This window comes from Carassius carassius, chromosome 46, assembly GCF_963082965.1.
Source record: "Carassius carassius chromosome 46, fCarCar2.1, whole genome shotgun sequence".
NCBI lineage: Eukaryota > Metazoa > Chordata > Actinopteri > Cypriniformes > Cyprinidae > Carassius > Carassius carassius.
Window position 1 is genome coordinate 548,328 of NC_081800.1, and position 23,545 is coordinate 571,872.

The 23,545-nt window shown below is 38.6% G+C and overlaps 1 protein-coding gene across 1 annotated transcript in view; it reads right to left on the reverse strand.

Annotated features, from left to right (window-relative positions):
• Window positions 1-3,560: 3,560 nt before the first annotated feature.
• Window positions 3,561-23,545, reverse strand: part of mtg2 (mitochondrial ribosome-associated GTPase 2) — a 47,136-nt gene continuing 27,151 nt past the window's right edge. Inside the window, exons 3-6 of the mRNA XM_059540231.1 lie at window positions 20,224-20,339; window positions 19,903-20,121; window positions 4,472-4,610; window positions 3,561-4,363 (exon numbers count right to left, since the gene is read on the reverse strand). Coding sequence (XP_059396214.1) covers window positions 3,999-4,363; window positions 4,472-4,610; window positions 19,903-20,121; window positions 20,224-20,339 — 839 coding nt within the window. The 3' untranslated portion in view covers window positions 3,561-3,998. The remainder of the gene's footprint in view (window positions 4,364-4,471; window positions 4,611-19,902; window positions 20,122-20,223; window positions 20,340-23,545) is intronic.

The window sequence follows — 23,545 nt, forward strand, 5'->3', positions numbered from 1 at the left end:
AGAGATTCATCTGGGCTTCAGGACAGATTGGAAACAGAAGTTTCATCAGTAACATCAGCTGCCGGCACAGTATCACAGGAGACTTGAGGTTAAATGAGGAACAAATCCATAACATCTCAACATTCAATTTACCAAAAGCCCTTAGTCAAAGGTCATTTAAGAGGAACCTAGATTAAATCAACACCATTTGACACCAGCACAGAGACAAAATATATAAACTTAGTTAAATGTATTGCCTTTAAACCAGAAAATCTGAAACTATATAAACTTGCTCTGGCTACTGTGTATAGACCACCAGGGCCGTATACAGAATTTCTAAAAGAATTGGCAGATTTCCTCTCTCAGACCTTCTGGTTACAGTTGATAAGGCGCTAATCATGGGAGATTTTAATATTCACGTTGATAATACAAATGATACATTAGGACTTGCATTTACTGACCTAATAAATTATATTGGAGTCAAGCAAAATGTCACCGGGCCCACTCATCGTTTTAATCATACATTAGATTTAATTATATCGCATGGAATCAATCTTACTGATATAGATATCATACCTCAAAGCGATGATGTTACAGACCATTTCCTTGTATCGTGCATGCTGCGTATAACTGATATTAACTATATCAGCGTTACTAGTTAATTATAGACCAATCTCGAATCTCCCTTTTCTGTCGAAGATACTAGAAAAGGTGGTATCCTCACAATTATATTCCTTCTTAGAGAAAAATGGTATATGTGAGGATTTCCAGTCAGGATTTAGACCGTATCATAGTACTGAGACTGCTCTCCTTAGAGTTACAAATGATCTGCTCTTATCATCTGATCGTGGGTGTATCTCTCTATTAGTTTTATTGGATCTTAGTGCTGCGTATAACACAATTGACCACAACATTCTTTTGCATACACTTGAACACTTTGTTGGCATCAGTGGAAGTGCATTAGCATGGTTTAAATCGTACTTATATGACCGCCATCAGTTCGTAGCAGTGAATGAAGATGTATCCTATCGATCACAAGTGCAGTATGGAGTACCTCAAGGCTCAGTACTAGGGCCGCTACTCTTCACGCTTTATATGTTACCCTTGGGAGATATCATCAGGAAACATGGTGTTAGCTTTCACTGTTATGCTGATGATACTCAACTCTATATTTCTTCGCAGCCCGGTGAAACACACCAATTTGAAAAACTAATGGATTGCTTAGTCGATATAAAAAACTGGATGACAAGTAATTTCTTACTGCTAAATTCTGAAAAAACAGAGGTGTTAATTATAGGACCTAAAAACTCTGCTTGTAATAACCTAGAACACTGTCTAAGACTTGATGGTTGCTCTGTCAATTCTTCGTCATCAGTTAGGAACCTAGGTGTGCTACTTGATCGCAATCTTTCCTTAGAAAGCCACGTTTCTAGCATTTGTAAAACTGCATTTTTCCATCTCAAAAATATATCTAAATTACGGCCTATGCTCTCAATGTCAAATGCAGAAATGTTAATCCATGCTTTTATGACCTCAAGGTTAGATTATTGTAATGCTTTATTGGGTGGTTGTTCTGCACGCTTAGTAAACAAACTACAGCTAGTCCAAAATGCAGCAGCAAGAGTTCTTACTAGAACCAGGAAGTATGACCATATTAGCCCGGTCCTGTCAACACTGCACTGGCTCCCTATCAAGCATCGTATAGATTTTAAAATATTGCTTATTACCTATAAAGCCCTGAATGGTTTAGCACCTCAGTATTTGAATGAGCTCCTTTTACATTATAATCCTCTACGTCTGCTACGTTCTCAAAACTCAGGCAATTTGATAATACCTAGAATATCAAAATCAACTGCGGGCGGCAGATCCTTTTCCTATTTGGCGCCTAAACTCTGGAATAACCTACCTAACATTGTTCGGGAGGCAGACACACTCTTGCAGCTTAAATCTAGATTAAAGACCCATCTCTTTAACCTGGCATACACATAACATACTAATATGCTTTTATTATCCAATTCCGTTAAAGGATTTTTAGGCTGCATTAATTAGGTAAACCGGAACCGGAAACACTTCCCATAACAACCTATGTACTTGCTACATCATTAGAAGAATGGCATCTACGCTAATATTTGTCTGTTTCTCTCTTGTTCCGAGGTCACCGTGGCCACCAGATCCAGTCTGTGTCCAGATCAGAGGGTCACTGCAGTCACCCGGATCCAGTACTGATCCAGACCAGATGGTGGATCAGCACCTAGAAAGGACCTCTACATCCCTGAAAGACAGCGGAGACCAGGACAACTAGAGCCCCAGATACAGATCCCCTGTAAAGACCTTGTCTCAAAGGAGCACCAGGACAAGACCACAGGAAACAGATGATTCTTCTGCACAATCTGACTTTGCTGCAGCCTGGAATTGAACTACTGGTTTCGTCTGGTCAGAGGAGAACTGGCCCCCCAACTGAGCCTGGTTTCCCCCAAGGTTTTTTTCTCCATTCTGTCACCGATGGAGTTTCGGTTCCTTGCCGCTGTCGCCTCTGGCTTGCTTAGTTGGGGACACTTCATCTACAGCGATATCATTGACTTGATTGCAAATAAATGCACAGACACTATTTAATTGAACAGAGATGACATAACTGAATTCAATAATGAACTGCCTTTAACTATCATTTTTTCATTATTGACACTGTTTTCCTAATGAATGTTGTTCAGTTGCTTTGACGCAATGTATTTTGTTTAAAGCGCTATATAAATAAAGGTGACTTTGACTACCATCTGGGCAGAACTATTGTTCCAGCCACCAAAGACAGAGTCGCAAATAACCTGGTGGTTTAGCTCCTGAGTACCTAACTAGCCTTCTACCACGCTACAACCCATCACGCACCCTAAGGTCACAAAACGCTGGACTTTTGCTAGTTCCTAGGATAGCAAAGTCCACTAAAGGAGGTAGAGCTTTCTCACATTTGGCTCCCAAACTCTGGAATAGCCTTCCTGATAATGTTCGGGGTTCAGACACACTCTCTCTGTTTAAATCTAGATTAAAAACACATCTCTTTCGCCAAGCATTCGAATAATGTATCTCTTAAATTGTGAGTGTAGTTGCATCTGATCAAATGCACATTCTTATTCATTAGCTTGGGTTAAACTAATTAATTTTACTTTGTTGGATCAGCAGCTATAATAATGATGTCTCTATTTTGTAACTAGGATTTACACAAGCTCCAGTCTGGATCCAGAACACCTGAGTAGAGATGATGCTGACCCTCAGAGGACCCCAGATGATCCTAACCTTGAATCAACAAACAGAACTAACAATTATTGCTACAAGTGTGACTGCATCATATAATAATTATTAATTATTAATAATATTACTAATGTTCATCGTCTGGCTGACTATGTCTTGTATGAATTTTTAAAAAAATCCTGTCAAACGTGCACAAACTACTAGCTACTACTAAATATTGTAGAGACATAATTTTCTCTAAAGTTGCTTTGTAACGATTTGTATTGTAAAAAGCACTATACAAATAAACTTGAATTTAATATATAAACTGAACAATGTGTAATGATTACTTTCAAATCATATAAGTTTTAATAATTTATTAAGAAAAACTCAAATGCATTAATATAGATACTTAAATCAGCTTACTTTTTTGCACACTAACTGAAGCAACTGCACTGCAGAATAAACCACTTCTGAGAGACAAAAGCCAGATATGCAGAAGATCAGGGTCTATTTTGCAGTAATGACTGGCTGACTACACAACTGTACATTACCTCTTACGTCCTCCCTTTATGGGACCTTTGTGTAAAGTGCAAAAAGTCACTGCTTATCAGCTTCATGTCATCATGACAACAGCTGAATTACTGGATGTAAAGTAACTTGACATGTGATCCAAATAATAGCCTCATATTAGTCTGCATGTTGATTCTGTTCCTGTTACGGCCACTTTTGTGCACCAACAGAAACCAATGGAAGGGCTCAACTACATCAGTGGAAATGGAGTTTAAAAGGCTGCATCCTCATCTAGGAGTAGGGTAGCTGTCGTACATCTCTCTGAGGTGCAGGATCAGCTGCGCGGTGTTGTGTCCGGTCAGGGCAGACACAGGGATGACCGTCTGATGGACGCGGCTCCTTAGAGCCTCCAGATTCTTTCTGGCCTCCGGCAGGTCCATTTTGTTGGCCACAATGGCATGAGGTCTGTGGGACAGCTGAGGATTGTACTGGTCCAGCTCGAAGCACAGCTGCTGGAGCTGCTCCCAGGGCTCAGCAGACGACATGTCCAACACAAACAGCAGAACCCGGCAGCGCTCTATGTGCCTGAGGAAAGAGATGCCAAGGCCACGGTTCAGATGAGCGCCGGGAATCAGCCCGGGAATATCAGCCACTGCCATGGAAATGGGGAGAGAAAAACAAGGGCTTTAAAGGCCTGAGAAGTTAGAGCCTAATCAGTTCTCTTAACAAGACCAAGCAATGAACACACACATACACACACCTGCCAGCTGCTCATGGTCTCTGTATCTCACGATGCCCACATGAGGCTTGAGCGTGGTGAAAGGGTACGCCGCCACAGCCGGCCGTGCATTAGAGATCGTACGCAACAGAGACGACTTGCCTGCATTTGGAAAGCCAACCTGTTCAGAAACCAAACAACTTCAGTCAAGTTACTTGCTCACAGTCAGTTTAGTTCATTTATTTCCAAAGTGCTATACAGACATTAATTTAAAAAAAATGTAGTAAGGGAAAGTTCTCATCATAAAACAACGACACAAAACCATAAAACTCAACCTTCCACACTCGCAAAGGCTATAGAGGAAGTGCATTTTAAAAAGTGACTTTTAAAAGCCTAATGTAGGAGCAAATCTGATATGAAGTGGTAGGTTGTTCCATAACTTAGGGGAGCTACAGCAAAGGCCCTTTCACCCCTTCTCTTAAATTTCGTCCTCGTGAACAAGCAAAGGCCCTTTGTCTGCTGACCTTAAACACGTAAGGGCTTATAGACCTGAAGGAGCTCAGACAGAGATGACGGAGCTAATCCATTTAGGCTCTTATAAACAAACATTTAAAGTTTAAAATCAACTCTGACTTGAATGGCTAACCAAAGGCCAAAATGGGAGGGATGTGATCATATTTGCGGGTCCCAGACAAAAGTCTTTTTTTGTACTATTTGCAGCCGACTCAAAGATGTTTGGGAGACGCCAATATAGAGAGACTTACAATAGTCAAGTTTTGAGAACACAAAAGCATGGATAAACATCTTCAGATCAGAGGGTCACTGCAGTCAACCGGATCCAGTGCGTATCCAGACCAGATCAGCACCTAGAGAAGACCTCTACAGCCCTCTACTAGGGATGGGCGTTTTCCGCAAATATCACATTAGAATATTTGAGCTAAAAAAACTAATATTCTAATATTCGTTTATTTAAATGAAGTTTAATGAGACAGACGTTATTTTGTAGCAGAGCTACTGAAAGCGATTTTTCGTGCTGCAAATCCATTTATCCTTTGCTGAATTTTCCGCGTCTTCATGGAGATAGCGCGTCATTGTTGAAAGTGAAAAAGTGAAAGTGACGTGACATTCAGCCAAGTATGGTGACCCATACTCAGAATTTGTGCTCTGCATTTAACCCATCCGAAATGCACACACACAGAGCAGTGAACACACACACACACACTGTGAGCACACACCCAGAGCAGTGGGCAGCCATTTATGCTGCGGCGCCCGGGGAGCAGTTGGGGGTTCGATGCCTTGCTCAAGGGCACCTAAGTCGTGGTATTGAAGGTGGAGAGAGAACTGTACATGCACTCCCCCCACCCACAATTCCTGCCGGCCCGGGACTCGAACTCACAACCTTTCGATTGGGAGTCCGTCTCTCTAACCATTAGGCCACGACTTCCCTGACTTCCCTGCCATTGCTATTGCTTAGCAATGGCAGACGCCTCAGGGGCGCAACTGCCTGAGCGCTTTGGAAAGAAGGAGAAAGCGGCGCGCCTAGCGTTTTCCACGCGTTTTCAGGCTCGATATGTGAACGGCCCCTTATTCATTAATTATTTTTAGCTTGCATACATCTTCAAATATGCCGCGGAGAATCACAGAAAGTGACTCAATTAAGTTTTATTGAGAACTTTTTTCTTTTTGCGAAATTCAAATAACATTTTTATTTATCGAATAATTAGAGCAGAACGAATATCCGAATGTTCGACTATCCGTGCACACCCCTACCCTCTACATCTGCATTTTTTCATTTAAGACTTCTGGCCAAGGTGAAACCATTTTTTAACCCATCCAAATTTTATGCTGCAGCACCTGGGGAGCAGTTGGGGGTTTGGTGCCTTGCTCAAGGGCACCTCAGTCGTGGTATTGAGGGTTTAGAGTTAGTGTTTAACTGTTATGCTGATGATACTCAGGTCTACATTTCTTCGCGGCCCAGAGAAACATACCAATTTGAAAAATTTACGGAATATGTAGTCGATATAAAAACCTGGATGAGGATTAATTTCTTACTGCTAAATTCTGCGGCAGATCCTTTCCCTACTTGGCTCCCAAACTCTGGAATAACCTAACAATAATCTAACATTGTTCGGGAGGCAGAAACACTCTGTCCGTTTAAATCTAGATTAAAGACATCTCTTTAACCTGCCTTACACAACACGCTAACACATTTCTAATATTCAAATCTTTTAAAGGATTTTTAGGCTGCATTAATTAGGAAAACTGGAACCGGGAACACTTCCCATAACACCCGATGTACTTGCTACATTGTTAGAAGAATGGCATCTACGCTAATATTAGTCGGTTTCTCTCTTATTTCGAGGACACCGTAGCCACGACTTTCATTTGCTTGTGGATGTTTGTGTCGCAAGTGATATTGCATTGTACTTGCACTACTGCTTTATCTTAATACCGCGTAGCATTTTATGCAAGTAACTTCGTTGTCCTTTCTGTTGAAATGGGCCTACTTTTTGCTCGCTTCATTTGGCTTGCTCAGCTAAATATGTCTGTAGGCATGTGGTTGCGTGTGTCAACGCACCCAGTGAGTTCACACACACACGTCTGTAGGCATGTGGTTGCGTGTGTCAACAAGGGGGTGGTGGGGGTGATGCTAGCGCAGTGGATAAGACACATGTCTTTGGTGTGAGAGACCCGGGTTCGAATCCACTGTGAGACACCAATGTGTCCCTGAGCAAGACACTTAACCCCTAGTTGCTCCAGAGGTGTGCGACCTCTGACATATGTGGCAATTGTAAAATAAAAAGCATCATGCTTTTGTGATCTCTGATAAAAGCATCAGCTAAGTGAATAAATGTAATGTAAACAAGGAAATTTCAGTAATGGATTTCCAACACCGAAAAACCCTTGCTGTAACTGCTACAAGATTTATTTTCGAAGAAAAGTAAAATAACTCTGCAGTGTTTGGGTGCATCACATTTTTCAAAAACAACGGGAAATTTCACCCCGAAGGAAGCTGATTGAGTTGAGGTTCTTGTCACATGACCTGGTGCGCTTGCGTCATTCTGAAAACTTGAGATGTTTTTAAATAGATTTGGTGCAGACGGGCCTGGAAAAATCACGACCATTATGAGCGCGCATACCGCATTTGAAATAACGAACTTGAGCACAAAAAAAGACGTGATATGTGAACGACCCCTTCATCGGTTAAAATGTTTACTTTCGGTTAATGGTTAAACGGTCAATATGAGCATCCCTAACTGGCATATAAACATAACATACAAAATTAATTTTAAGTCACACAAAGTCAACATGTTGGTATTTCTTGCTCTGAATTTGCCATAAAATAAAAGTTTACTGATCTTTGAAAAGGTGTACCTGCGTTATTATCCCATTATCATTATATTAGTTGAAACTGGTCTTAGAACAACAATATTATCATTTATCGCGATAAATTCTTGGACAATTTATCGTCCAGCAAAATTTGTTATCGTGACAGGCCTAGTAATAACAGTTATAATTGATTTTTGTTTTTTTATTTTAATTTACAAATGACCTCAAACACGATACACAGCATTTCCTCTAGACTGGCAGGGTTTGTGAGCCCAGGAAAATACAGTATGCATTCAGCAAATTAATTTTGTGTTGGGTGATGGACCTTGTTGGGAAACCAAATACTACATTGCTGATCTGGAGCCATCTACATTCATGTCATCCATCTGCATTTGTACAAATGTCTTCAAGTTCCAGTGAGCGCAATCACCTGTTGGTCAGGTTTGGTGAGGCTTTCTCCAAACTAGCCAAACACAAACAAGACAACGATAAATGAAATATGTTAACAAGAAATGTGGGAACGATTCCTATTTCAAAGAGATTGCGTGCAGACGAGGAGTTCATGCACTTCATCTACAGCGATATCATTGACTTGATTGCAAATAAATGCACAGACACTATTTAAACTGAACAGAGATGACATCACTGAATTCAATGATGAACTGCCTTTAACTATCATTTTGCATTATTGACACTGTTTTCCTAATGAATGTTGATCAGTTGCTTTGACGCAATGTATTTTGTTTAAAGTGCTATATAAATAAAGGTGACTTGACTTGCTTAAAGTGGGATTTATACTTTCACCTGGCTCTGATTTGTGAGCCTCCACTGACTGCGCGTGCAGCTTCCCTAAACAGACAAGGCCTTCTTAAGTGAACCATCCCAACGGGTTTGTGTAGCATCTTCACAGGACATTTAAACTCTGTCAGTACTTCATAAATAGGACGAGGCAGTTTACTGTCAGTGATTTGTCATGTTGTGCAGCATCCAGTGTAGCATCACTGATTGATTATAATGAGTCTGCTTGCGTCCTGTCGAAAGGGTGTATTTAACATTTTTATTTAGGCTACTTTCTTGTTTAAATTTATTATTTCTTTGATTATTTAAGTGTTTTACAGGCTGTGTTTTCACTGACGAAAGTGCTAAAATAAACATGTTTGTTAATAGATGACTGAGCCTCATTTATTATTATTTGTGTTTCAAATATTACATTATACACACACACACACACACACACACACACACATATATATCAATGTCAAATATATATCATATATATATCAACATGTCAATGTCACCTTTATTTATATAGCGCTTTAAACAAAATACATTGCGTCAAAGCAACTGAACAACATTCATTAGGAAAACAGTGTCAATAATGCAAAAATGATAGTTAAAGGCAGTTCATCATTGGATTCAGTGATGTCATCTCTGTTCAGTTAAATAGTGTCTGTGCATTTATTTGCAATCAAGTCAACGATATCGCTGTAGATGAAGTGTCCCCAACTAAGCAAGCCAGAGGCGACAGCGGCAAGGAACCGAAACTCCATCGGTGACAGAATGGAGAAAAAAACCTTGGGAGAAACCAGGCTCAGTTGGGGGGCCAGTTCTCCTCTGACCAGACGAAACCAGTAGTTCAATTCCAGGCTGCAGCACAGTCAGATTGTGCAGAAGAATCATCTGTTTCCTGTGGTCTTGTCCTGGTGGTCCTCTGAGACAAGGTCTTTACACGGGATCTGTATCTGGGACTCTAGTTGTCCTGGTCTCCGCTGTCTTTCAGGGATGTAGAGGTCCTTTCTAGGTGCTGATCCACCATCTGGTCTGGATACGTACTGGATCCGGGTGACTGCAGTGACCCTCTGATCTGGACACAGACTGGATCTGGTGGCCACGGTGACCTCGGAACAAGAGAGAAACAGACAAATATTAGCGTAGATGCCATTCTTCTAATGATGTAGCAAGTACATAGGGTGTTATGGGAAGTGTTTCCGGTTCCGGTTTACCTAATTAATGCAGCCTAAAAATCCTTTAACGGATTTGGATAATAAAAGCATATTAGTATGTTAAGTGTATGCCAGGTTAAAGAGATGGGTCTTTAATCTAGATTTAAACTGCAAGAGTGTGTCTGCCTCCCGAACAATGTTAGGTAGGTTATTCCAGAGTTTGGGCGCCAAATAGGAAAAGGATCTGCCGCCTGCAGTTGATTTTGATATTCTAGGTATTATCAAATTGCCTGAGTTTTGAGAACGTAGCGGACGTAGAGGATTATAATGTAAAAGGAGCTCATTCAAATACTGAGGTGCTAAACCATTCAGGGCTTTATAAGTAATAAGCAATATTTTAAAATCTATGCGATGCTTGATAGGGAGCCAGTGCAGTGTTGACAGGACCGGGCTAATATGGTCATACTTCCTGGTTCTAGTAAGAACTCTTGCTGCTGCATTTTGGACTAGCTGTAGTTTGTTTACTAAGCGTGCAGAACAACCACCCAATAAAGCATTACAATAATCTAACCTTGAGGTCATAAATGCATGGATTAACATTTCTGCATTTGACATTGAAAGCATAGGCCGTAATTTAGATATATTTTTGAGATGGAAAAATGCAGTTTTACAAATGCTAGAAACGTGGCTTTCTAAGGAAAGATTGCGATCAAGTAGCACACCTAGGTTCCTAACTGATGACGAAGAATTGACAGAGCAACCATCAAGTCTTAGACAGTGTTCTAGGTTATTACAAGCAGAGTTTTTAGGTCCTATAATTAACACCTCTGTTTTTTCAGAATTTAGCAGTAAGAAATTACTCGTCATCCAGTTTTTTATATCGACTATGCAATCCATTAGTTTTTCAAATTGGTGTGTTTCACCGGGCTGCGAAGAAATATAGAGCTGAGTATCATCAGCATAACAGTGAAAGCTAACACCATGTTTCCTGATGTCTCCCAAGGGTAACATATAAAGCGTGAAGAGTAGTGGCCCTAGTACTGAGCCTTGAGGTACTCCATACTGCACTTGTGATCGATAGGATACATCTTCATTCACTGCTACGAACTGATGGCGGTCATATAAGTACGATTTAAACCATGCTAATGCACTTCCACTGATGCCAACAAAGTATTCAAGTCTATGCAAAAGAATGTTGTGGTCAATTGTGTCAAACGCAGCACTAAGATCCAATAAAACTAATAGAGAGATACACCCACGATCAGATGATAAGAGCAGATCATTTGTAACTCTAAGAAGAGCAGTCTCAGTACTATGATACGGTCTAAATCCTGACTGGAAATCCTCACATATACCATTTTTCTCTAAGAAGGAATATAATTGTGTGGATACCACCTTTTCTAGTATCTTGGACAGAAAAGGGAGATTCGAGATTGGTCTATAATTAACTAGTTCTTTGGGGTCAAGTTGTGGTTTTTTGATGAGAGGCTTAATAACAGCCAGTTTGAAGGTTTTGGGGACATGTCCTAATGACAATGAGGAATTAATAATAGTCAGAAGAGGATCTATGACTTCTGGAAGCACCTCTTTCAGGAGCTTAGATGGTATAGGGTCTAACATACATGTTTTTTGTGTTAGAAGTGATGGTTCTTCCATACTTGTAACAAGAAGTAGAATTTACAATTTTGGCTATATGAATTTTGCAAAGAACTAAATAATGATCTGAGATATCATCACTTGGCTGAATAATTTCAACACTATCAACATCAATTCCATGTGACAGTATTAAATCTAGAGTATGATTTCGACAATGAGTAGGTCTTGAAACGTGTTGTCTAACACCAATAGAGTTCAGAATGTCTATAAATGCTGATCCCAATGCATCGTTTTCATTATCAACATGGATATTAAAATCACCAACTATTAAAACTTTATCTGCAGCCAGAACTAACTCAGATGTAAAATCACCAAACTCTTTAATAAAGTCTGTATGGTGCCCTGGTGGCCTGTATACAGTAGCCAGTACAAAAAGGCCAGGGGATTTATCATTAACATTTGTTTCTTTGGATAATGTTATATGAAGTACCATTACTTCAAACGAGTTATACTTGTAGCCTGCCCTCTGAGAAATCCTGAAAACGTTGTTATAAATTGAAGCAACACCTCCACCTTTGCCTTTTAGACGTGGCTCATGTTTATAACAGTAATCTTGGGGGGTGGACTCATTTAAAATAATGTAATCATCAGGTTTTAGCCAGGTTTCTGTCAAACAGAGTACATCTATATTATGATCAGTGATCATATTATTTACAAAAAGTGTTTTCGTAGAAAGGGATCTGATATTCAATAAGCCAAGCTTTATCATTTGTTTATCCATATTGCTTCTGTTTTTTATTTGTTGAACCTCAATTAAATTGTTAATCTTAACTTGGTTTGGACGTTTTTTGTTTTTTCTAGTTCGGGGAACAGACACAGTCTCTATAGTGTGATATCTAGGTGAAAGAGTCTCTATGTGCTGAGAATTAACTGACCTCTGTGACGGGAGGCAGCTAGCAGACGGTCGGTTTAGCCAGTCTGTCTGCTTTTCCTGACCTTGGCCCCAGTTAGTCAAGTATAAACACTAAGACTATTTGCCATATTTCTAGAGAGAAGAGAGGCGCCACCCCAGGAGGGATGAAGACCATCTCTTTTCAACAGGTCAGGTCTGCCCCAAAAGCTCGTCCAATTGTCTATGAAACCTATGTTATTCTGTGGGCACCACTTAGACATCCAGCCATTGAGTGATGACAATCTGCTATGCATCTCATCACCACGGTAAGCAGGGAGGGGACCAGAGCATATTACAGTGTCTGACATCGTGCTTGCAAGTTCACACATCTCTTTAATGTTATTTTTAGTGATCTCCGACTGGCGAAGTCGAACATCATTAGCGCCGGCATGAATAACAATCTTACTGTATTTACGTTTAGCATTAGCCAGCACTTTTAAATTTGCCAAGATGTCAGGCGCTCTGGCTCCCGGTAAACATTTGACTATGGTGGCTGGTGTCTCTATATTCACGTTCCGTACAATAGAATCACCAATAACTAGAGCACTTTCATCAGGTTTCTCAGTGGGTGCATCACTGAGTGGGGAGAACCTGTTTAATGTTTTGATCGGAACAGAAGAGCGGTGTTTTGACCCACGACTACGCTGCCTCACCGTCACCCAGTTGCCCTGCTGCTGGGGCTCTGTTTCCGGAACCGAACAATGTACAGGAATCCCTGAGCTAGACGCATCCAAAGCCGTATCTAGAGCCCTAACATTCTTACTGTCCTCAATTAAAGTTTGGATGCGTGTCTCTAATTCTGAAATCTTCTCTGTCAGCCTAACTATTTCCCTACATTTATCACATGTGAATCCCTCATCAGCGACAGAGATAGATAAACTGTACATGTGGCAAGAGGTGCAAGAAACAATGATAGGAGAAGCCATTACTCACCGTGCTTGATGAAAATTCTTACTGCGGTTGTTTGATGAACTTGTGAAAAACTGGAGCGAGGGAGAGGAGAAAAGAAAACAGCGATAGGTTCGAATGAAAACGCTAATGACAAGCTAACGAGTGCTAACGCTTTGCAGGTGTACTGCACTCACGGAAATAAAATAAAAGTGAACGATCAAAGTTAATCTGATAAGATTGATCGATAATATCAGAAATATGGTGTGAATTAAGTTATATTTTACCACTTTAAAAAACAGAGAGTGATAGTAAGTAAGATCAAATAAAACAAGCAATGAGATGCAGCATATATATATATACATATATATATATATATATACACACACACACATACATATATATATATATATATATATGCATATACAGAATCGATATATAGAATCAACGTCATTTAAAAAAAAAAAAAAACTATTAAATCGAAAAAAACTTTTTTGCCCAGCCCTAAAAGGGACCGTTGAAAATCATTTGAAATTTGTGTCAGTACGTTATAAATAGAACACAGCAGTCTGTCTGGGATTTGTCTTCCAGTATAGACAGCATAATGGGTTCTATTGTATTTTTCATGCTGCGCTGCTCGTGTCCAGTGTAGACACTGTGTTAGAGAGAAGAATTTGTTCAGCCCCTTCCCTCATGAAGCTTCAAATATTCAGTTTTGATTTCTACAGAAGCTTCGAAGCCCAAAAAAAATGTATTTGGACCTGCCCTAAAACATTCCAGGAATATTCTCCTTATAGTCAACAGCTAGGTACTTCCGCCTACGTCATATCTAAACATGATCCAGAAGCGCAGGCATTTTCTCTGGGCCAAGGCTCATTTAAAATGGACTGTGGCAAAGTTGAAAACTGTTCTGTGGTCAGACTAATCAAATTTTGAAGTTCTTTTTGGAAAACTGGGACGCCATGTCATCCGGACTAAAGAGGACAAGGACAACCCAAGCTGTTATCAGCGCTCAGTTCAGAAGTCTGCATCTCTGATGGTATGGTGTTGCATGAGTGCGTGTGGCTTGGGCAGCTTACACATCTGGAAAGGCACCATCAATGCTGAAAGGTATATCCAAGTTCTAGAACAACATATGCTCTCATCCAGACGTCGTCTCTTTCAGGGAAGACCTTGCATTTCCCAACATGACAGTGCCAGACCACACACTGCATCAATTACAACATCATGGCTGTGTAGAAGAAGGATCCGGGTACTGAAATGGCCAGCCTGCAGTCCAGATCTTTCACCCATAGAAAACATTTGGCGCATCATAAAGAGGAAGATGCGACAAAGAAGACCTAAGACAGTTGAGCAAGTTAGACAAGAATGGGACAACATTCCTATTCCTAAACTTGAGCAACTTGTCTCCTCAGTCCTCAGACGTTTGCAGACTGTTATAAAAAGAAGAGGGGTTGCCACACAGTGGTAAGCATGGCCTTGTCCCAACTTTTTTGAGATTTGTTGATGCCATGAAATTCAAAATCAACTTATTTTTCCCTTAAAATTATACATTTTCTCAGTTTAAACATTTGATATGTCATTATGTTGTACTCTGAATAAAATATTGAAATTTGAAACTTCCACATCATTGCATTGTTTTTATTCACAATTTGTACAATGTCCCAACTTTTTTGGAATCGGGTTTGTACTTAAATAATGAAATATGTTTTTTACCTATAGCTAGGGCTGGGCGATAAATCGATTTTATCGATTAACTCGTCTGTGTAGTTTACATCGATTTGTTTTAATGAAAATTGGTTTTCTTTTTAACATCCACCGACGCTCCACTCAGGGCTCCCGTACTTACGAATGGGCTCAACCCTCCCTCACGCGTTTGCCATAGAGACTGCTGAGTGAGAAAGATGTTTTGCCCTACAAAATGAAAAAGACCGTGGCAGCAAAATCACACCCGCCAAAAAAACTACCTACAGCAGTGTTACTCGTTGCGCAACTGGCCAAGCTCGCATGACAGTAAATAATAAGATGATATGAAGTCAATACAGATATTTCATAAAAAACATCAAAAACAAGCATGGCTATAACATAACCCATTAATAAACTCACACCATGTCTACACCGAACACGACTGGCAAGATTCAACAGAAGACAATAGAACCCAGTGATGTTGTCTACACTAGTTGCGGTTGTGATGCGACACGATCCCCATCAGTAAACTGATGCCTCATTCTATTTATGACGAAATGTACTGACACTACATTCAGATGATTTGCAACTGTATTGTGGTGTCATCAAGTTAGATTGACTTTTAGCACAGCGGGGCGCGGCACAACAATGTCATTTTATTTATATAGCACTATTAAACACAACCATGGGTTTACCAATGTGCTGAACAACAACAACAATAAAAACATTTCAATGAGTCAATACAAAATAATATTACAAAACAGTACAGTAGAAAATTCTCAGTTTAAAATACCACATCAAAAAGGTAATAGAATGGGTTTAACTTTCGCTAGTAGTCGAAGCAGAAAGAAACAGGATTTAAACTCTGAATTTATCTGTTTGTCAAATTCTAGACCATCAAAGATAACACCCAGATTTTTACCCAAGGCTTCACAGATAAAGTTTTATCGCCTAGGGTTATTTTAGGGTTATTTTAGGTACACTAAAAGAATTTGATGGACCGAACACAATTATTTAAGTTTTACTCCCATTAAAATGTAAACAAATTAAAGACAACCAGGATTTCACATCAGACAGGCAAGACATAAGTGCTTCCAAACCATTTGATCTCTGTTTTAAGGGCAGATAGATTTGAGTATTGTCTGCATAGCAATGGAATGACAGACCATGCTTTCTAAAAATAGAACCCAAAGGGAACATATAGAGTGAAAAAAGAATAGGAGCTAAAATGGAGCCCTGGGGAACACCACACGACAAAGAAGCTACCTCAGAAGAGTGTTCACCAATGTTAACTCTGAAACTTCGATTTGAAAGATAAGAGTAACAGTAGGTTGACAAACAAAATGGGTAATACCGCCGCGTGTACTAAGTCAGTCATGTTATGCTACAAACCTGCATTTAAATGCGGCTACAATTTATTTTACTTAAATTACATGAAAGCAAGTAGCGAAGACTCCATTTAAAATCACTGAAGTTGTCAATTAATGAAGCTCCTTTTTACATCGTGTGCATTTTGTAGATTAAAATGAGAGAACTTGAGTTTATACGTGAAGACGTTTTATTAATCAGTCCATTCTTAAGAGTTTCAATGATTTAGTTAAATCGTGCAGGTTTAATTTATTTGTTTCTTGTTTTAATTAGGCCTAAGTAATGGAAGCGAAATTATACAGTGCCTCACGTTTTACTAAAATAAAGAAAATACATTTATAATACACGCAAGCCTAGCTTACTAAAATAGGCTACCACTTTTAATGCTCCGATGCAAAGAAAACCCCAATTTCTTTTGAATAATATAACACATAATTCATATTATATAAATAATACTGCACACCTATTAAATGTGTCAGATCTAAAATATGGTGTAAAGAAAATATAAGCACAGGCTCATAGGCTTGATATGTATCCTGCTTTAATTCGTTCTAAGAAATGCACATAACTTCATAAGGACTTAACTTTCATCTGTGAATATTAAATATTTTCTTTCATTTTCTCCGACTGCAGCCCTCAAATGTAACAAATCAGTGAGGCAAAGCTGCACGTCTATTTACAAAAATGTGCTTTGATGCAATTGTTTGAAAACTTGTGATTAAAGCACTTTGCAGACGCCGCGGCGGTAGAACCAACGTTTTGGATGGCCACCTACTGTAAACCATTCAAGAGCACTTCCTTTTATGCCTACACAGTCTTCCAAAGGAGCAAGCAGGATTGCATGGCCCACAGTGTCAAAACCAGTACTCAAGTCTAGGAGCACTAGCACAGCATGACCCTCAGAGTCACCAGTTAATAAAATATCATTTAAAACCTTCAGAAGTGCGGCCTCAGTCGAGTGGTGTTTTCTAAAACCTGATTGAAAACTTCAAAAGATCTTATTTTTATTCAGAAAGCTTTGTAGTTTTTGCAGAACTATTTTTTCTAAGATCTTTGAAATGGGTCTATAGTTGGCAAAAACAGAAGGGTCCAAGTTCGGCCTCTTAAGCAAGGGATAAATGCATCAGGTACAATACTACTTCCCAAACATTGATTTATCATGGTCACAAAATAAGGACCCAAAGCGTCAAAAACTTGTTTGAAGAAATATGGTGGAATAGCATCAATAGAGGAGCTAGACGGCTTTAACTGACACACTATTTCTTGAAGATATATAAAGGAGATGTCATAAACTGGCTCATGTTCCCGTCTTGTGTTCGGACTTGTTACTTCCTGTCTAGAGTGTCATTTGTAGTCAACTAGTCCTATTGTTTCACTGGTAGTCTTGATTGCTTTTACAGGTGTTTCTTGTTACCTTGTCATCCCTGTTAGCTTCCCTTTGTATAAATAGCCCAGTGTTTGAGTTAATCGGCTGTCAGTCATTGTCTTTAATAAGTTGTGTCTGTTTCCTGGTTCTCTCTGTGTTTGATTCTATGTTTCGGGATTTGGTTTACCTTTTGTGATATTAAATGTTCCACTGGTTGCATTTGGATCCTACCTTGGCTCTTCCTTTTAATATATATAATATATTATATATATAATTATATATATATTATATATATATATAATTATATAATATATATACAGTACAGACCAAAAGTGTGGAAACATTACTATTTTTAATGTTTTTGAAAGAAGTTTCTTCTGCTCATCAAGCCTGCATTTATTTGATCAAAAATACAGAAAAAAACAGTAATATTGTGAAATATTATAACAACTTAAAATAATAGTTTTCTATTTGAATATACTTTAAAAAAAATAATTTATTCCTGTGATGCAAAGCTGAATTTTCAGCATCATTCCTCCAGCTTCAGTGTCACATGTAACATCAGTCTATCACATGATCATTTAGAAATCATTCTAATATTCTGATTCATTATGAGTGTTGAAACAGTTCTGCTGTCTCATATATTTGATGAATAAAAGGTTAAAAAAACTGCATTTATTCAAAATAAAAAAAAATTCTAATAATATATATTCTAAGAATCACTTTTTATCAATTTAAAGGAGAACTCCGGGCAATTTTTAAGTTAATCTTGATTGTTAAACCTTTGTGAGTACTGTCTATAGAAAAAAAAAAAACCAACCGGATCGGAGCTTGCAACACGGAGATATTACAGCTAATGCCCAGAGCTCCCACTCAGCTAAAACGGCAGTTATGGGGGCATATACGATAAAGAGTGTATTTGTGCCTCTTAACAGACACAAAATGCAATTAAAATGTCTGTCCAACATGAACAGGGCCCTTACATGACAACAAGATGCATTTAGCAACCTAGCCATTGTTTAAATTCACCTAAATAGTGTTTTAAGACGGCTAGCTGTAGTCTCGCGCTGAAGTCCCGTGGGAACTCACTTGTAGCTGGAAAAAGGTAAATAGCAGCGCGCAGGTGGGAGGAGCATAGTGTGTGACGAGTGATGATCGGTGTTGCTCACAAGTGAAGAAGAAATGGTTCGCGTTTGTGCCGTTCCGAATTGTGGCAACAGAATGCGAAAATACAAGAACTTACAAGAACTTCGTTTTTTTTTCTATAGACAGTACTCACAAAGGTTTAACGATCAAGATTAACTTAAAAATTGCCCGGAGTTCTCCTTTAACACATCCTTGCTGAATAAAAGTGTTGATTTTATTTAAAAAGAAGAAAAAAAAAATTACTGACCCCAAATTACTGACTAGTGGTGTATATTGTTATTACAAAATATTTATATTTTAAAAACATCTTATTTTTTTTTATTTATTTATTTTTTTTTTTTTTACTTTTTATTCATCAAAGTATCCTAAAAAAGTATCACATGTTCTGAAAAAATATTAATCAGCAGAACTGTTTCCAACTTTGATCATGAATCATCATATTAGCATGATTTCTAAAGGATCATGTGATAATTATCCTAAAAATTCAGCTTTGCATCACAGAAATAAATGATAATTTAAAGTATAATAAATTTAAAAACAATTATTTTAAATTGTAATAATATCTCACCATTTTTTTCTGTATTTTTGATCAAATAAATGCAGGCTTGATGAGCAGAAGAAACTTCTTTCAAAAACATTAAAAATAGTAATGTTTCCAAACTTTTGGTCTGTACTGTATGTATGTATGTATGTGTATATATGTATATATATATATATATATATACACACACATACATATATAGGGGATATATGAGGGATTTTTTTCAGGCCATATCGCCCAGCCTTACCTGTAGTATATGAAAACATCCGTTATATGAAATATTTTGCAGATGGTTGGTGTTTTAAGGTCATGTCAGCTTCCTTTCCAATTTTACTTGTTCCATTGTTAGAATAATAGTTAGATGTTACATTAAAAGAACATTTATCATACCACAGGATTTCTCAACTCCACAAAGGGATAGTCCACTCAAAAATGAAAAATTCTTCATGCAAAACGTTTCTTTTTTTGTGCAACATTGAGGATACTTTGAGTATTAGTTTTTTGCTTTATTTTTATCCGATGTCAGTGTGCTCCAAATGTTGGTCCATACATTTGTTAAAAAAAATCTTCCTGTGTGTTCCACAGAGACATTAAATGCATCCAGGTTTGGAAGGACATGAAAGTGAGTGATTTTGGACTGCTGGGATCAGTACTGACCAGTGCAGCGTGGGCCATGGTGTGCAGCTCCAGCTGAACCACACGCTCCTGGCCCTTCTCTCCCGGCGTGGCTGTCAGGGGCGCTCTGTTCTCATTGGACAGGAAGAAGCGGTTCCCCTTCCCCCCGGAACCCCCGAATGCAACCGCATACAGCTGGCCGTGCTGCGCAAGGTCTGCCAGCGTCCTGCCCTCCTCTTTGACAAGCGTGCCGACAGGAACCTGCAATCAAAGCATGACACGGTACAAGTGACTTCATAACCCAGCTGCTATTCAGCCAGGACTGTGTTTTCAAGGACAGTGTTGACTGTAAAGGGAACTCACTGAGATGTAGGTGGGGCTGGCATTGCGTCCAAAGCAGTTTTTGCTGCTTCCTGCTCCTCCATCTTTTCCACGATACACCGCTGACACAGAGGACAGTGATTTTACCTGCCGGTCCACTGCAGAGAAGAAATCTTAACATTTAGAAATATTCAATGCATTATTTATTTGATAACTAATTTAATCTGTATTTAACTATATAGGAATTTAAATAATTGTCTGGCCTTATTTATTTAAACAAGTTAAGACAAGTTACTTTGTTACTTCCTGCACTTGCTATTCTTCAGTACGATAAAGTACTACATTTGTTATAATATGTTTCAATAAATCAAAAAGACGTGAAAAAAAAAAAGAAAACTGAAAAGGCAGCTGTGGCCAATGACTAATCCTCTGCTCCCATCTCATGGTTATAACTGTAATTTCAATTTCTTCTTAAAAGGTCTTTATTTTTTGCTAAGAGACATTTTTTACATTCATGTCGTCTTCATGGATTAGAAAGTGAACCTTTAATAAATGTAATTTTTACTGCACAATGTTGAGAAATAAAAAATGCTTTAAAAAAATAAATAGTATATATATATATATATATATATATATAATATTTTAAAAATGTGTTCATGAAGGTAAGAGATTGATTATGGAGAATACCATTACGATGTTGTTTAAGAGACCAGACTTACTGTCATAACGGTTAGGATAGTGTTATAAAATTATATGTTCTTTAATAACATGAAACATATGTCTGACTTGAACCATCTCTCGAATCTTTTTGTGCACTGCACGGTATTAAAATAAAAAAATTATCCAAAGTTATCCAAACAAATCAATAAACTGACCAAGTATAATGACAGGTAATATATATATATATATATTTTTTTTTTTTTTCATTTATAAGTCAATCATTTACATAAAAGTTTGAGCATTTATCAAGCAGAATTTTTCAAGTTTGTTGGAACATAAATGTAAACTTAAATATACATTTAAATAAAATGAATACAATTTTATAAATAAAAATCAATTAAACTGAAAAAGTAAAATATACTAAAAAAACTAAAAAATAAAATATATAAAAAAATAAATAATAGTAGTGCTGCAAACACACTAGCAACCAGCAACATTTGTGTTTGGTATAAATGACACCAAACATCTGAAGTGCATTCTAATTACAAACTTTCATCGCAGTCTGTTCATTATTAAAATCATGTACAGTCCAACAAACATATACTAGGTTCCACTGGTCAGTTTAAATAGACCGTAGTATACCGGTCCACTCTGCTGTTATGCCAAGGACTTTTTTGCTCATGTGAAGAGGATGATCTTTTCAGTCTAGTTTACATAAAAAAAATTTTTTTTTATAGTTTAACATTCAGATACATTGCGAATATGGAAACATTTGGATATGTGCAGAACGAGACGTGAGCAATAACCTCCAAATACATCTGGCTAAACCAGCGCTCGCTCGTCCTCGTATGCAGGCACGCATGCACTGTCACGATCTAATGCACTGTAACTGCCGGATTCTTTAAAACAAATAGGCCTAGCGGAACGCAAAAATTCTAAATCGAATTTCAAGTACTGGTCATAATACTTGCATAAAATGTTTGATGTGAAAAAAGTGGTTCACTGACTGCGCAGTACAGCCACAAGCGCCACGGTTACGTTTGAGATCATTTTATTTTTAATACTATAGTGTCATTTGAAAACATTGCAATTGCGTTTTAAAATACAACAATGAGCACCACGAAACCATTTAAAGAGGCGCATTTAGCGGTCTCCTTCACGGTAAACAGTCAACAAAGTAAAATGATCTCAAACGTATGGGGCTCTCTCTTCATTTTATCAAATGATCATAATCAGTAATCAGATCTATTCATTTTACAGTCCTGCTACTAGCATTTTATTCAGACTAAAACCCCTTAAATTCAGGTGAGAAAGCTTTTTTTCCAAGTGGCTTTTGCACATAATAATAATTCTGCTGCAGACGCATTTTGCAGCATTAAGGTTATTCAGTGTTTCCTCTATGTTGATTAGTTAATGGCGGCCCGCCACGGCAAAATTTTTGCCGCCACGGTAACGTTAGGGCTCTACAGTGCGACCATTTCACTCGCATTTGCGCCTAAAATATGTCTGTGTGCGACCATGAAAAGATATTTAGGCGCACTTGTGCGACTGACCCGATCGAAGATTTTTTTTGGCGGCCGCCAAAGCGAATTTTTGTCCCGCCAAAGTCTTATTTGACCGGTGTGTAATGTAGATAAACTGCTGCGCTTGTGACAGCTGGGCGCATGTTTAAAAGAACAAGAGAGAGCGAGCGCGAGCACTCTCTTTGCGAAGCAAGGTTCCACTCGACGGGAGAGAAAGAGAGAAAAAAAGAGACTGCAGCGTTCTGGAGAATAAATAACTTGAGATCGGTGTACACGTCCTTGAGAACGGTAGACGTATAACTTATGTTGTTCATTTAAGCCTGTTATTGTATTAGTCATAGTTCTTGCTAATTTGAATTAAGTCAGGGCTGCCAACTTACACAATTGACACTTTTCACATGCTATCATGCCACACATCCATTTTCTCATGCACAGAAAAATCGCGAAGCAAAGTGAAGACCGACAGACAATACAGAGCAGGTTACTTATGATATATAAACAAAGTCTCAACTCTCAGAATCAGTCAATTTTATTACAAAATTCAAACAATAAATACAGTTTTGGTGTAAATGTGACGTGTCACGTGACAGATCCCTAGCCTCAGTGAACCGATCATCTCGCTGCCAACTTGTACTTAAGGTTTTGGTTGTTTAAGGTTACAGTTCAATCGCAACTGAAAATCTGCCTCAACATGTGTGAATAAATATACTTGTTTGTGTTGCAGCGAGGGGGGGGGGCTGTTGGGGGTTGGACAGACCTGCCCCCACTGCTAAAAAAAATCCTAAAGGAAACACTGTTATTAATTGATCGTTAATTTAGACGACGATCAATCATGGAAATTATCAAATACTGACATCCCTAAATACAAATGAGTTGGATGGAAACCTGGCTATTGTCTGCATCAAACCATGCTTTAGAGCTGAAGATCTTTGCCAGAGCCCGATGGGACCCGACAGGTTCAGGCGTAATTTATATAATTTTATGCGGGCTCGGGCTTGCGCTCCGGTTTGAGAGGTAAAAGAGCGGTCATGTGATGAGTTTCAATTAGCGTGAGAAAGATGCGAAAATGGATGTAGGATGGAGTAGGTGTAACGGAGGTTAGCCTCTGGCAATTACGTTTTGGTTGCACCAGCAACTAAAGCAAAGTCTGAGGTGTGGAAAAGTTTTGACCATGTTTATAA